The sequence below is a fragment of the Ostrinia furnacalis genome, unplaced genomic scaffold (genome assembly GCF_004193835.3).
Source record: "Ostrinia furnacalis isolate ACB-3 unplaced genomic scaffold, ASM419383v2 OfSCF0058, whole genome shotgun sequence".
In the NCBI taxonomy this organism is placed as follows: Eukaryota; Metazoa; Arthropoda; class Insecta; order Lepidoptera; family Crambidae; genus Ostrinia; species Ostrinia furnacalis.
In genome coordinates this window covers 758,468-774,818 of record NW_021130297.1, presented here as the reverse complement: position 1 = coordinate 774,818, position 16,351 = coordinate 758,468, and the positions used below count along the sequence as shown (strand labels likewise).

At 39.3% G+C, this 16,351-nt stretch overlaps 2 protein-coding genes across 3 annotated transcripts; one reads left to right on the top strand and one right to left on the bottom strand.

Moving 5' to 3' along the window:
* The first annotated feature begins 310 nt into the window (after window positions 1-310).
* On the top strand, window positions 311-7,116 carry LOC114357036 (protein draper-like). Its single transcript, XM_028310495.1, has 6 exons — window positions 311-410; window positions 658-784; window positions 3,914-4,498; window positions 4,653-6,286; window positions 6,405-6,535; window positions 6,952-7,116. The coding sequence occupies exons 1-6, from the start codon at window positions 328-330 to the stop codon at window positions 7,053-7,055; spliced, it is 2,664 nt and encodes an 887-aa protein (XP_028166296.1). The 5' UTR covers window positions 311-327; the 3' UTR covers window positions 7,056-7,116.
* A 1,244-nt stretch (window positions 7,117-8,360) lies between these two features.
* Window positions 8,361-15,589, bottom strand: NimB (nimrod B). 2 transcript variants are annotated; one of them, XM_028310719.1, is made up of 8 exons: window positions 15,536-15,589; window positions 13,766-13,893; window positions 12,922-13,023; window positions 12,655-12,703; window positions 11,572-11,878; window positions 10,987-11,161; window positions 9,482-10,516; window positions 8,361-8,652 (listed from the first exon to the last, which is right to left on the bottom strand). In XM_028310719.1, exons 2-8 carry the CDS (start codon window positions 13,885-13,887, stop codon window positions 8,520-8,522), a joined length of 1,923 nt encoding a protein of 640 aa, XP_028166520.1. In that variant the 5' UTR covers window positions 13,888-13,893; window positions 15,536-15,589; the 3' UTR covers window positions 8,361-8,519. The 2 variants fall into 2 exon arrangements, with proteins under 2 accessions (XP_028166520.1, XP_028166588.1); XM_028310787.1 differs by lacking the exon at window positions 15,536-15,589 and adding an exon at window positions 15,419-15,515.
* Between the last annotated feature and the right edge of the window lie 762 nt (window positions 15,590-16,351).

The following is a 16,351-nucleotide window of genomic DNA, read 5'->3' as shown; positions in this document are numbered from 1 at the left end:
CATAGAGCCTAGATAACTATATCAATATCATCCTACACATGAATATATCGCGCCAATAGGAACTGGTAATTTTGTGAATATAGTATGATAAAAAAATGGACTGGAACGAGATTAAATGACTGAACATCCTCATTTATTCAGATTACTGGATACAACTCGGTATCAATGCTACGTCAGCATTGCTTGTCATAAATATTGCCAGGTTTATTTGGCGCTGGTTGTACATCCGTAGAGCGCTGATACTTACTCTACTCTACAATTTACCTACTCTATTTAATTTTGCTCTTGCGCATTATTTCGGAGTTTCAGACTGGAGTGTGTCTTGCCATGTGGAAGTTTGTTGTGCTTGGGTTGGTGCTGGTGACATGCCAAGTGGAATCACGAGTTGGTGTGTGTCAAACTGTGAAAACGTGAGTGTTTTTTTATTTGTAATAGAGTAGTGCTAAATTTGGATGTTTGCTCATTAATAACAATTGGAATATCAAAAAGAACCTAGGATACAGTTTAAAATCAATAATTTTACATGAAGGAGCTAAAGTTGATTGTGATGTAACTATAATGTGTTGTAACTAATCTGGTGAAAACTTAGATCAAGACAAATAATTTTTTAAATACATTTTGAATTTAAATAATGATTCTTTCTGTTTTCCACGACAGATACGAAAAGACATATTGGGGTCAGAAATGGGGTAGCTATGTCCAATCCTACGAATCTTGTTGGACGAGTCTGTGGTGCTCCACAAAAACAAGAATAGCTCATGGTTTTAGAGATGCTAAACTGACGGTAGGTAAATATTTTTTCTATTAGTGGTTAGTAAGCTTATGGATAAACTAGCTACAACCCGTTAGAGGTGACTGCGCACCTAGTACCGTGACGTCACATCGACACTGGTACGGAGGGGGTGAACTCGGGCACAGAATAAGTAATAGTACAGGTACAGAAGGATTACTCCGTAAGACGATTTAAATAAATGCGAGTCTTGCTGCGACGCGATACAGTAGAATTCAGCTCGCACAGCACTACGTACCTACAATTTTATTCACCTACAAGTTTTGTCTCTTTCTATCGCGTGCCTCTGAACTCTTCTTACGCTGTTAGGGTTGCTGTCTAGTGAAAAAAATAATTAATCTACTTATATGTCATGAGGTACGTACCTCATGACACGTATGTATGTAAGTACGCATTCATTATGGAAAACCTTGGGAGAGGCCTTTGTCCAGCAGTGGACGTCATTTGGCTGAAACGAACGAACGCATTCTGAGCAGTAGTCATGGTAGGTTAGGTTCCTATACTATCCTAAGAATTATTGATACCTTTCAGCATCTCTGGGAAGCGAAAAAAAAAGATAAATCCGGTAGATTTCTTTTCGAATTTAAACACCAGTACCTCTAGTAGGAAAAACTTTCGAGTTCGTTTCGTTGCGTATTCAAAGTGTCATCGAAAAATTTTGTATGAAAAATTAAACAGCGCCCCCTATATTATAGCCGCCCTAGGGGGCGCTGTTTAATTTTTCATACAAAATTTTTCGAAGATTAATAAAAAATCAAGTTTTTTGATTAATGATTAAAACATTGAAAAAGTGACCAGAATAGCATGATTTTTAATTTATATTCTCAAAATGTGATGTATTGGGATCACGAAAATTCGCTGAGAGAGTTGAAGAATAGCATCAGTCGCATTTCAATTTCATTTCAATGGACGAAATACGGCAAAACAGGGAACGCTTCATGAAAAACAAAACTGAGTGGATTCCCGGAGCCATAGTGTTACATGTTTCTGTTCATAAAGTTCAGCCTTCCACGTCGAAAGATTCTACACCTGGACGACCACTCAAGGAGTTCAACGAGTCCAGCAAAAAGACGAAAAGAAGAAGACTTTTAGACCTCATTTCCTCAAGAAGTACTTGAGAACTGATATTGACTGCTGAAGCTGCAGCGCAAATGTCTGCTGGCCACAGCAACTTGGCAAGTCATTAATGTTGTCCCAGTCTACCCACTAAATTAAAAAAAAACTGAGATTCTTTGTTCCATATAAATCGCAAAAATGTTTATATCGAAAAATTGATTTTCATTAAATTCTCCATAAAAAACGGGAATTTCATACTTTAACACCTAATACATCATAAGACCAATTATTATTATACTGTAAAGTTAGTTTCTTCTTTCCTTTTTAGTCTGTTTCTCTTGATTTTAGGAAATAAATATTTTATTACCAAAAAAAATTTTTTTTTCAAACCTACCTAATATAATTATAATAAGAAGCCTAATTAATCTTAAATTGCACAAAAAAGTAAGTAATGCGTGTATTAAACCCATTAAAGTAAAAAAATAATATTGTCCAGCTAGCTTGTTCTACTCGAATCACTGTGCGGCGGGGCGCTTCGCTGTAGGTAATTATCGGATGTACCGCGCGGAGTGAGCCAGGCCTGACTCGGGGAGTGCGAGGGAGTCGCATTTCAGCGAGGTGCGCAGTTTACTCGATCGGGTTGTACGCCATGACATAAATATCACTTAATCATTAGTTTGTTGCGGAGCTATTTTATAACTAACTAGCTGACCCGGCGAACTTTGTTCCGCCTTAATGGCAATAAATAACGGAATAAAAAGTATCCTATGTCCTTCTCCTGGCTCTAAACTACCTCACTGACAATTTTCAGCTAAATCAGTTCAGCCGTTCTTGAGTTATAACTGGAGTAACTAACACGACTTTCTTTTATAAGTATAATAGACTAGCTGACCCGGCGAACTTTGTTCCGCCTTAATGGCAATAAATAACGGGATAAAAAGTATCCTATGTCCTTCTCCTGGCTCTAAACTATCTCTCTGACAATTTTCAGCTAAATCGGTTCAGCCGTTCTTGAGTTATAAGTGGAGTAACTAACACGACTTTCTTTTATAAAATAGACTAGCTGACCCGGCGAACTTTGTTCCGCCTTAATGGCAATAAATAAGCAGACTTTTTTTTATTTCGAACGGGATAAAAAGTATCCTATGTCCTTCTCCTGGCTCTAAACTACCTCCCGGACAATTTTCAGCTAAATCGGTTCAGCCGTTCTTGAGTTATAAGTAGAGTAACTAACACGACTTTCTTTTATATATATAGATGATTTTCCTAAGATATTCATAAATTAAATTATGTCAAGCAAGGGTAATTTTGTTGGAAAGTAAATACATTACATGTAACATAATGTTACATTGTAATGAATAACGTATTTACTTGGATAAGGATTAATACTTATTATGTCTATTAAAGACCTTGGCAAATAACGCAGTAACTTCAGAAGCCAATCTATACCTACTTTTTTTAAATTATTTAATTAAAAGCGTTTTATATTTCTTCTGTAATCATGCATTGCCCTGCTAAATATTTTGAAGATAATGTAATGTATTGTAATGTATGGAATAGCAATAAAGAATTTAAAATAAATTAAATTGTCCTAAAAAGTAACGCCAATCTGACTGAATCGTAGCCTTTTAGATAAACATAACTTGTCACAAGTAAAAGTCGTTAAGAAGTTACTGTCATATAATAATTAAATGTTAGATGTTATAGATGACCCACGCTGAACTGTCCCACCAAACTCAATGACAGGGGGGCGCTACCATCGTTCAACTATATGGTTTCCAACATGGCAAAAATCTGAACCAGCGATCCGGTATTGACGGTGGCGCCCCACTGTCAATGTCATCGACAGGACAGTCCAGCCCCCCTAGACAAAACTCACTTTTTGATCGAATCGAAAATCGAATCCGTCAAAAATCCATACAAAAAAGGGGCTTTTCGACCACTTTTTGACTGGTTTGCGATTATAATTTGCACTTTGTCTAGACCCACTGTATTTTGGAACTATAGGTTTATAGTCAGTGTCAGTCAGTTTTTCAAATATGTAAAATAATGATATGCTTTTTTCAGAAAGTTGGCTATAAATATGAAGATGTTTGCTGCGATGGTTACACAGGCAATCCCAAGTATGGAGGACCCTGCAGACCTGTATGCAATCCACCCTGCAAAAATGGCTTTTGCGACGCACCGAATACATGCAGATGTAACTTCGGATACAAAATGTCCCCAAGCCTTACGTGTGAACCACAATGTTCCAGGGGATGTTCTCATGGCAAGTGCNGAAAATGTGTCGGCCCAGAAATGTGCCAATGTGACTTGGGATATAAACTTTCTAAGTCCTTTACCTGCGAACCCCAGTGCTCTAAAGGATGCCCAAATGGAAAATGCATTAGCCCTGAAGTTTGTGAATGTAATGTTGGTTACAACATGTTGGAAAATAAGACTTGTGCCCCTGTGTGCACGAAGGAGTGTCCTTCTAATGGAAAATGTGCCAGCCCTGAAGTGTGCCAATGTGACCCCGGCTACAACATGACAATTGATGGCACTTGCGATCCTCTTTGCTCTGACGGTTGTCCTTCTAATGGAAAATGCACTACCCCTGAAGTTTGTGAATGTAATGTTGGTTATAGAATGTCGAAAAATAAGACTTGTGACCCTGTGTGCACTAAGGGGTGTCCTTCTAATGGAAAATGTGCCAGCCCTGGANCCTCTCTGTTCTGACGGATGTCCTTCTAATGGGAAATGCATTAGCCCTGAAGTTTGTGAATGTAATGTTGGTTATAGCATGTCGAAAAATATGACTTGTGACCCTGTGTGCACTAAGGAGTGTCCTTCTAATGGAAAATGTGTCAGCCCTGAAGTGTGCAAATGTGACCTCGGTTACAACATGACAATTAATGGCACTTGCGACCCTCTCTGCTTTGATGGTTGTCCTTCTAATGGAAAATGCACTAGCCCTGAAGTTTGCCAATGTGACCTCGGCTACTACATGACAGTAAATGGCACTTGCGACCCTCTCTGTTCTGGCGGATGTCCTTCTATTGGAAAATGTGTCAGTCCTGAAGTATGCCAATGTAATCTGGGGTACAAAATGTCGCAAAATGCCACCTGCGATCCTCACTGCTCTCGGAATTGCCCAGAAAATTCTAAATGTGTAAGTCCAGACGTTTGCCAATGTGAAATCGGCTACAACATTACATTTGATGGCACTTGCGACTCTTTCTGTTCTGATGGTTGTCCTTCTAATGGGAAATGCATTAGCCCTGAAGTTTGTGAATGTAATGTAGGTTACAGCATGTCGAAAAATAGGACTTGTGAACCTGTGTGCTCTAAGGGGTGTCCTTCTCATGGAAAATGCGTCAGTCCAGAAATTTGTCAATGTGACCTTGGCTACTATCCTCGCATACCTAAAAATAATATCTGCAAACCTCTTTGTCATACAGGTTGTAGAAATGGAATTTGTGTGAGCCCACTCCACTGCATATGTAAGCTTGGCTTTAGAATGTCTGCAAACGGCACATGTGAACCTAATTGCTCTAATGGCTGCCCACACGGAGAATGCGTAGCCCCAGAAACTTGTCAGTGTGATTCCGGATACAAAATAAAAAATAATACCTGTGAGCCCCAATGTTCTTCAGGATGTCCCTATGGCAAGTGTGTGAGTCCTGATACTTGTTTATGTGACCCTGGCTACACATATTCGAATAACACATGTCAGCCGGACTGCCCGAATGGTTGTGACCATGGCAAATGTGTTGGCCTTGGTAAATGCCTGTGTGATACTGGATATTTGTATACGTATTCGAATGAGCATATAAACGGTACTTGTAAACCATATTGCAAAATAGAGTGTGGTAATGGGAAGTGCATAGAACCAGACATTTGTACTTGCGCTCCCGGCTACACTGTGGATTTGCAAAACAATACGGAAAATAAAACAGAGGGCCCTCTTTGCATTCCTAAATGTACTAATTGTCAAGGACTATGTGTCGCTCCAAATCAATGTATTTGCCAGCTTCCATTCATCGCCAAGAACACTACCGCAGATGGTGGCGAGTGTGATGGTTTTGAATCAATATCTGGGTTGATTATGTGCAATATGACAATTTGTGTGTTAAATTCAAGCACACATGATGACAATTATGTAACTGAAGTATTTGAATCCTCAGAAGGAATTGATTTGGAAACAACGTTTATGTCATCAAAAGTTACAAACAACAAAGACATTGACTTATCAACAGCTACAAACGATGAATTAGAACAAAATGATACAATAATGTATCCTTCTTTTTATACGACCAAAGTAGACATGGACGAGTCATCAACACCAACAGATTATGAAGACTTTACGCAGAGTGAAGTAAATATTACTATCTCTTTCGTAACTACAAAGCTTGCAGAGAAAAGCTATGATAGTAAACTCCAAAATGGTTCTAAAAGCAGGTACCTACCCAATTTATTTAGTTGAATTATTTACCATTCAAGTGTTGGTCTAATAAACATACAATTTTGTAGCGGGCTAGATGTTTAAAAATTAAATTACTTACGTTTTCTGTTCCAGGTCTATTCCAGTCTGGGTATACATTGTCGCAGCAGTAATGGCCATACTGATTGTACTACTTATTTTGATGGTCTATCTTAAAAGAAATCTTTTGATGAATTACTTTAAGCGCAGCAAATATGAAGTGAAAGGTAAATGACTTTAAATACACAACTTCATTTTAAACTGTTAAATTAGCTTAGTTTTTACATAGTTGCTTTCAAATCCACTTTTTGAAGCCCCGATAGCCGAACGGTGACGGGGTCAGACTGGCCGACTCGTGATCCGGGGAACGCGGGTTCGGTCCCCGCCGCCGCTCGACTATTGTGGTGAGCTCACCCGTGATACAAGCATATTTAGCTTAGTACGAGGGGCTAACGGGACTTGCTTAAGTGAAGCTGCAAATCGAATGCACAGCGTTGAATAGAGTTCTTTGATTGGTTTGTTGTGTGTCACCCTGCGCATGCACGCGTACAGTGAGACCTCATTTACTATGAGGTCGGGTTGTTTGTGAATATGGGCGTTAATTGTGGTTGCCTATACATTTTCAATGAACTCAATGTTTCAGATCACACTGAAGAGTACAGTATTCCAACTATCCAGTTCACAGGAGTGAAGTCGGAGGATGACCGTTCTATGCACTCGAATGAAACGTATGAATGTGTAAATTAATCACTAAATAAATGAATAACACCTTAATAGGTTAAATTATTACAAACATGTTATCGTATGGATAAAAGATATACACAAAATGTAATATTTAATTAAACCCATTCTTATTAATTATTTCTTTATTCATTGTAGTTGTTCGGGCCACTTTATGGCCATTTTTTCACGTTTAAAACTGCATTACATAGCACTGGCTGGCAACTGACAGGTGGACTTCATTCGGAAGAACGTCAGCCTGTCCTGTCAAGTCTACACCGCAGGAGATTCCCTCCGCATTCGCACACAAATACTTGGAGATAATTTGCCAAGCCAAGGAGGGCTCAGGAGTCGTCACTCTGCGATGGGACGGCTAGTCGAAGGTCCGGTGAGTCCCCTTTATCTAGACGACCAGGCTATCGAATTTCCATATCCCGTATTCCCACTAGTTCTCGTAGAAGTATTTTTGTATTTAGGAATGAATTCGCTCACTTCGTATATTTCATAAATTAGTTTTCATAAAAAAAAACAGTCAATGATTCTGAAAAGTTAAGTTAAAAATCAGAACTAATAACCCAGTACTGATAGTAGCGCCCTCCTGTATATGTCATAATTAAATGGGACACTTCACAAAAACCGCATTCTATTGTAACATTAAATTCAATATTTTCACTCGACATTGGCAAAAATAAAACTCCCAGATTGGTTGCGACTAAACAAAAAAAAAATAACATTATTTTTGCCTGACACTGTGACGATTTTAGTTCTACCCCCGATTCTATGTTTTTCTCCAAATTCTTTTAGTCAGTCATAGAAATCAGTTTTTAATAGGCGCTTTTACACGTGCCTGTGTCTCTTTTACTTTAAACCTGATTCGGGACAATAAATGTGTCAGTGTTGAAAAGAAGTACCGCACGAATCTCAATAAGTTTGTTAGCGTCTAGAGATTTTGTGGAGAACTTTAGAATAATGATTTTATGGAATTATCAGGAAAAGTGAAAAGTGATACTGAAAAGAGTGTAACGACTGGAAGAAGAACTTTTATAGTAAGTGAATTTTTGTATGTTTTAATTCTTGCACATTTTCCTTTTGGATTATTAGGTTAGGATTACATATTTGAATAGTAATGTTGCTGTATTTTTAAAATATACACGCAGTTTCCTATAGTGTTTGCAGTTTGCATACAAGTAGGTATACAATTATGGAAAATTGCATCAGGTATGCGAGCTAAGCTAAACTACCTTCTATTATAATATCTTATTATCGAGTATGCACTGGACCGCAAATAAAATGGGTCGGTCGGAAAATCTTCTATATTATCTTCAATTAGGTACCTGAACCAGCTTTAAGGAATAAAACGTACTGTAAAAATTTCGTAATTTTTATTTTTTATTAAATTCTTCAAATCATAAAGCTAGGTCAGGTATTTCTAAGATATTGAAAATTTTGTAACCGATCCTTCTTTGCGGTCCAGTGAAGTTGTAAAGCTGCTCAACGAATCCGTTTGACGCACACAGCGTGGCCCTTGACGCTGGTATCCCGGTAGTAGCCCTCGTCACATGCACAGGAGTGCGGCGCCGCACAGTAACCGTTGAGGCAACCGCCGGGGCAGTGTGGGCGACACCTGGAAATTTAAAAAAACTCATTTATTTTTGCAAATTGGCTTTTAAAAAGCACTTTCACACGTCCCAGTATCAACCCTGCCACTGCTTCGGGACAATAAATGGACCACGGGACTATTCCCACGTCTCGTTCCCACCACTGCAACTCCTGTGTAGCCAGGATCTACAGCTTGACCGCCATAAAAACCCAACCAATGAAGGTCAAGTTTGTCCCGGGGGAAAGCTAAACTGTCATTGGACCCGCAACGAAATTAATCAGAAGAACATAGGACATCGAAATTTAAGGTTCGACTTCCCTCGATAAACAAAGATTTTTTTTCTTTTTTATGCTAGATTAAAAAACAGATACATACAGTCCTACATATAACCTCCTCCTTTTTTGAAGTCGGTTAATAAATGGGCCAGTGCTGAGAAGAAGCAGCGCAAGAAACTCAGTAACTACCTACCTATTGAGCGTTATAAATGAGCAGTATAGACGTTTACATTTTTTATATTATTACTGGCCTGTGCCTACCCCTCTGCAGAGTGGTACGAGTTACTTAAAATGTAAGACTCAGGTCAGGGGTTCCTCACGATTTGAATAAATGCGGTCTTCAAATGACAGCACGTCAAGCAATGCAGTGCGGTTTTATTTTGCAACTATAAATGTACAGCTTGAGGTGAGTTGTTGACTGTACCGTTTTTGTTAGGACTCAAGACTATTGAGCTCTATTTTGATGATGTGAATTCTATGCATTTTATGCATATATTTTTGATTTTTGTACCTATGGCTGTCACGAATTTTGTGGTCAAGATTTTATAAGTTGACAACGATATCAATAATTTACTTACCGACTTCCGCTGGGATCATTCTCATCTGTTATGTAGCCTGGATTACACCTGCACCTGTTGTGGTCGATGCATACAGCGTTGACGCAGGGCTCAGCGCACAATGTCTCTTGGACTTCGAACGTGTTCTGCTGGCTGGGGTTATAGTTCTGATAACTTGGGTACCCATTCGAGTAGTAACCTCCCTGATTTGAAGGGTAATTGTTTCCCGGCTCATTCGAAGGATAGTACCCGTGCTGAGGAGTAGGATAACCGGGCCTTTGGTAAGATGGGTATTGAGGGGAACCCCCTTGACTGTCAGTAGTTGCATTCGATCTTTGACCATATTGAGGTTGCCCAGGTACATTCGACGGGTTTACTGGACCGTAAGGGCCAACTTGATTGTCCGGGTACATAGGATGAGGATAAGTCACGTTGATTGTTTGGAATGAGGGATACTGAGGGTTTGACGCTTGATTTGATGGGTTTTGTGTGTTTTGTGGATTGTAGGGGTATTGCGGTTGATTATACTGAGGATTCTGACCAATTTGACTGCCTGGAGTCAAGGGATAGTGATGAGTTCCATAAGATATGTTGTATTGAGGATTTGTTGAGTTTTGAGGGTATGGATACTGGTGATTTTGATTGTAAGGATATAATGGATTGGGTTGGGGGCCTTGATTTGTTTGTGATCCGTTTTGAGAATTCGGATACTGAGGATAGTTAGAACCTTGATTATGAGGATAAGATGGGTTCGGTTGATAGGAGCCTTGATTTGCTTGTGATCCGTTTTGAGAATTCTGATATTGAGGATAGTTAGAACCTTGATTATGAGGATGAGATGGGTTCGGTTGATAGGTGCCTTGATTTGGGTGTGATCCATTCTGACTAGAGGGATAAGGATAATAGGGATTATAAGAGTTGAAATTGTAAGTATTCTGTCCAGAGCCGCCTGCAGGGTTTTGAGGGCTTGGTCTCTGGCCAGGAGGTAGTCGTTCCGCGTCAGGGGACGTACTGCATACGTTCGGTGCTAAGCATTTTCCATTTGGGCCACAATTTCTGTAACGAAAGAATAAGAATTAAATTGCATTTTTCTTGTCTTCAATTCTCTGGAGGAAACACACTTCACAAATACTTCAATGTTATTCACGAATATTTTAGTCGATTAAAACTTTATGGTTATTAATTCTGATAACATATTTATGTTATGCGACACCTATTTGGTGTCGCAGCAATTTAACTTACGCCCGCATTCACAAACATGTCTCACAGTGCGCGTGGACGCACAGGGTGACACACGAACCAATCACAGAGCTCTATTTAACGATGTGCGTTTAATTTGCTGCTTGTGTATGTTCGATTTGCTGCTTCACTTAAGCAAGCATCGTTTGTGAATACGGGCGTTAGATTTGAGATGTTTTAAGAGAGGGGTTAACATGGAAAGCATTGGGGGAGGCCTATGTTCAGCAGTGGACGTCCTAATGGCTGAAATGATGATGATGATGATGAAGAGAGGGCTTGTTGCTTACTGGTTGCAATGAGGCATACAGTCCCCTTGGGTGTCCCTGGCGTAGCCGGCGTGGCAGCGGCACTGGCCCCGCACGAAGTCCCCGTTGGTGCACCGGTCGATCGCCTGGCACGAGCCGTCCGGGGTAGACCGGTAGCCTGTATTGCACTCGCAAGTGTTGGGGGCAGTGCAGTTGCCTGAATGGTTATCATGTTAATTAAATTATAGTTGTCGAAGTTTTCACACACGACTTATTTTACTGACACTTGCTAATTACTTTAATGACTTTACTGACACTTGCTAATTGGGTACTATACTGACCAATTTAGCTATTGAAATGAAAGTAATAGAGACTTAGACTAGTTCTTTTTCTTATAAAAGTAAAAAAAGGAGATCCTTCAGTAATTGTTTTCATGTCTTCTTATCTTATGGGCTCTAGCTCAAGCGCCGAAACATAGGCAAGTGTTTAAGTTGGTACTACAGATTCGGAATCATTATTATTGACACATAAAACATGTCTAAATGTATATGAGGTGGTGTTTCTTCAATCTCCCACTGTAAATAAAAAATATCTAGATATTTCGTTTGAGATAGAAGAAAACTTTACCCAATCCACCGCAGTTAAGCCTGCAGTTTGGCAAGCAGAATCGTCCGTCTATGTCCAGCTTGTATCCCTCTTTACACAGGCACTCTCCGCCTGAGCAGTGTCCGTTCTGGCAGCCTATAGGACAGGTGGCGACGCAGATCCCAGCAAGGTTCCTGACGTGGTCAGGGAAGCAGGTGCAGGTGTCTGGAGCGGTGCAGAGCGCGTTCACGCACTCCTGGCTGCAGACTGGCTCGCAGATCTTGTGGTTATACACGTTTCGTGTGTAGCCCTTGCAGCACGTCCGGATACGGCTGAGGTCCGGGCGTGACTGGAACCATTGGAGAAATTGGGTTACTGGCTGCTGGATCTTAAAGGAACAGAGACTCTTGGCTCGATGCGCTTCCTTTGGCAGTGCTTGCCAATGACACTTTATCAACTAAAGGATCAGTTTCTATCTACAGTTAAAGAGTGTCTGAGTCTGAGAATCTTAAATGCGATGCTTAGATGGGACGCTTAATTTATTGTTTTGTGTAATAGTTTCCAGTTTGGAACATCAGGCTTGATAGGGGCGGAGCAGTGAAGACCTTGACCTTTAAGACTGCGGTTCTACTGATCTTGTCAGACACTTTTAGCTTGTTATTTTTAATTATAGGGTTGGTTTAGTCTTTTGTGACAAAAGAGCAGGGAATTCTAATAATGTACAGACATTTCTACACAACCAAATCGTCTGTGATTACGAAACCGAGTCCCTTTGTAAGTCGCAGACAAAGTGAAGCATTTCAGGAATGCTTGTATCTCAGACTACTGACGTTACACGATCATTTGCAACGCGAGTGCCGACGGTGGATCCTCGGTATAAGGACGTCTAGAGTAAAAACAGCGAGTGTGAACGCTCCTTAGTAAATATTTGGTTAACTGAAGGATATAAATTTCTTGGAATATCACGTGTGAAACGTGATGTAAGCATTTTTATATGAAAGTATCGAGATTTTCCAAGGGTTGTGCCTTTGAGAGCATTTCCTTGACTTAAATTAATGTATCGGAAAGATCACGATCATTTAGAAGCTTAATTAGTTTAGTTTCTACTTAGTAAGTGATACTTACCCCATTACCTGCAGGGACATGAGCTGGGTCTCGCACTAAAGTGGCAGTACTGGAATAAAGAAGGAATTTGTTTTGTAATATTGCATGTTATATGTTGCACTTGTGTGTAGAGACAACAGCACATTACCTACTTAAAGATTGATTTAAGAAACTTGATTAGTTGATAAGATGACTTGTTTAGATATTTTTGTTTTTCTCTTCATTATTTTACTTTTGGTGTGCAGTTGTATGCACCAGCTCTTCTCAGTACTATTGATTATTACTTACGGCACTTCGATGTAGCATACGCCGACTTCAAAGTTGACTGACGGCGCTTGCCCGTAGCCACCCCCGCCACTGGTGTGGGATGACGACCCATTGTTGAAGAATCTGCGTACATTTTAATCAAATTCAAATTCTTTATTGCTATTCCACACATTAAATAGGATGTTACAAATAATATAGGACAGTATGGACCCTGTCGGTGATCATCATCATCATCATCATCATTTCAGTCACAGGACGTCCACTGCTGAACATAGGCCTCGCCCAATGATTTCCACAATAGCCGGTTGGTAACGGCCTGCATCCAGCGCCTCCCAACTACCTTTATAAGGTCGTCGGTCCACCCTGTCGGTAATCTTCTTAAAAGTTGGTTTTCCGTGCATTCTTACAGCAAATCGTCGATTCGTGCTTAATGCCTGTTTTCCACCGGCCCGGAGGGGAGAAGAGTCTACATGGAATAAATAAACAGATTTCGTTATTCCCAAATCACCAGGTGTGTAAGATTCGGTTCTGTAACTTGATTGGTTATATAAAACTCTTCTCCTTTCCTCTTTGCTTTTGTGGAAATCGGGCCTTAAGTTTGTCAGACTTTAAACAACAACAAGAAATTAGGTTACCTGCATACTTATAATTAGATTGTTTGTCCTACGTGTTCACTTGTTTTGTTATGACTGGATTTATTTGGCAACTGTACAGCAGATGCACAATACTTGTTTACATTTCCCATAAAATATGAACTTTATTTTAAGAGCCGATAGGGCTCAATTTCAACAGAAACAAAATAATTAATTCCTCTGCAGTTGACTGTAAGCATTGTTGTTGTCACCTCCAAGTACAAGTGATTCACCTGGTGACGTCACCTCCTCGGTACTGGAAGCTGTGCTGGCCTCCTTTAACGGATTGTGTGGACTGGGCGAGGTCGAATGCGCGTGCGCTGACCACCACCGCGACTAGCAATAGAAGCCGCATCTTGCTCTGAAAATTCCATAAAATTAACTTAAAGCGAACGTAATTTTCCCCGAAGTTGTGGTAGTTCATGCTATATTGGGACATGTAAAAAGGGCCTACTTAAACTAATCTATACTAATATTATAAATGCGAAAGTAACTCTGTCTGTCTGTCTCGCTTTCACGTCTAAACCACTGAAGCGATTTTGGTGAAATTTGGCATAGAGATAGTTTGAGTCCCGGGAAAGGACATAGGATAGTTTTTATCCCGGTTTTTGAATCAGGGACGCGCGCGACTATGTTTTTCTGTGACAGATAAAATTCCACGCGGGCGGTAAGCTAGTTGTTGCGGACAGCCGCTCGGGCGTGCGGAAATAAGAAAAACCTTCGGTTAAAATGAAGATATATTCCTGCCAAATATGCCCACAACGGCTATCAAAAAACATCAACTTCAAACTAAATAAAAGGTATCAAAAGTAATAAAAAAAGTATAAAAAACATAGACAATATAAAAAAGAGGTTGATTCACCAATCGGTTCCCAACACTAGTAAATAAATAAATAAATATCCTTGGACATTTTACACTGCGCTTCTGAAAGTCCCAAACTTAAGCAAAGCTTGTAGGTACTATGGGTACAAGACAACGGATATAAACATACTTGAATACTTTTTGTTTTCATCATTCAAATTGATCATTTTAATTTCTGCCCGGCCGGGAATCTAACCCAAGACCTCTCGGCATAGTAGTCCGTTCTGAACCACTACACCAAACGGCCGACGAAAGAAAAACGAATAAATAATTTGAATTAACTTTAATTAATAAGGCTGAGTTGCACCATCTTACTTTAACTTTGACAAACGTTAAAAATCTATCAAACTCCATACAAAAACCGCCGGTTACGGTTAAAGTAAGTTGATGCAACTCAGCCTAAGAAGGTTAGTAATAAGCCCAGTTTTTTTAATTGAAAAAACAGCTACCTAATAGGGGTTAGTAGTAGTTTCGCACGATTTTCCTTCGCAATAATGTGCGAAACGTCCCCTTTCAATAATTTTTTTAGTAGGCTTTCGCCCCGATGCATCAAAAGTATTAAAAACGGGTCCGAATCGACCCCTTTGAGAACTAGTAATCACATACTACTAGTTCAAAAAAGAGTGGATTCGCACGCGATTTTAATTACGTTATCGTTATCGTCATAGTTACGGGCAAAGTTAGGTGGTGCAACTCAGCCTTAAAATTGATCGACCCATTTCGTTTGGTTGCACTTTTGTTTCATTGAATAGTTTTATTTTATGTAGACTAAGTTAGGTGTAAAGCACATTAGTAAACATGTATTTTTAGATCTTATCACGGAGGTCGAAAAACAAATTCAATTCCAAGTTCAATTTGTTTATCTCCTGGCACATCTTAAGTAAACAAACAAAAACAAGAGAGTCAAAGTTACTTGTTTTTATTTTTTTAAACTTAAGTTTATTTTAAGAGAGTATTATTTAAGACCAGAATACCCTATGGAAGTGGTGGGAATAATGCCGATTACATAATAAGAAGTTGTTACCTTTGAGTCGCGAAATTATTCTGTGAAATATTCCTTACAACTTGTTAAAAAACACTAAAATGTTTACCGATTTGAACTTCATTAACACTGGGTGCACGTCTATTGAGATAATCTTACCTTAAATCAAATTATAGCAAGTTGACTAGTTCACTAAACGTTTGGTTGTACACTGAGATGTTATTTACTTCGAGCGATATGTTTGAGGTCAGCTTGACTTGTCAATGCGAAATCCCGATGGTTCCGTATGAAAATTTAAAATGTATAGTTCATCCAGTGTCTAAGTAGCTCAGTTGGAAGAGCTGTTGCCCGGCAAGCGGAAGGTCGTGGGTTCAATTCCCGCCTTAGGCAGTTCGAATTTTTCAAGTTATTTATTTATAATTTTCAAAATGTATAGTCTAGTTTAAAAATACTAATACCTGATAGTTTGGCCCCAAGGTTGATTGGAGGATATTGCCGAATGACATTAAGTTCGCCTTATGTACTGTAATTTATGCACATAAACATTAAACTTATAAGTATGTATGCACATACATACTTATAAGTTTAATGTTAAACAAAAAAGTGCAACTCCGTAGTTTCTTAGGTTCTTAGGTTTAGTGGGCAACTTACTTACTGTCAGTCCTTATTGGGATCCTTGTAGAGCCAAATGAGGTTATTTAGAAGTTTATGGTGGTGTCTACAAAGCTTCTAAAATGATAACAATTTTTTTACTAATATTATTATAACCTCGAGAATATACTTCACAGATTTGCGATCATCTGATAAAAATGTTAAAACAAATTGGAATCTGCGCTAGGTACTCCAGAATATTTTTTTTGAAGTTGATGATTGGTGTAAGTAGTGAAGATCGACCATCACATTAATTAATCCATGCATCATTTCGCATTGAGTTTAAAGATGCTTCTTCAAAATAACTTATGTCAGATTAGGGCA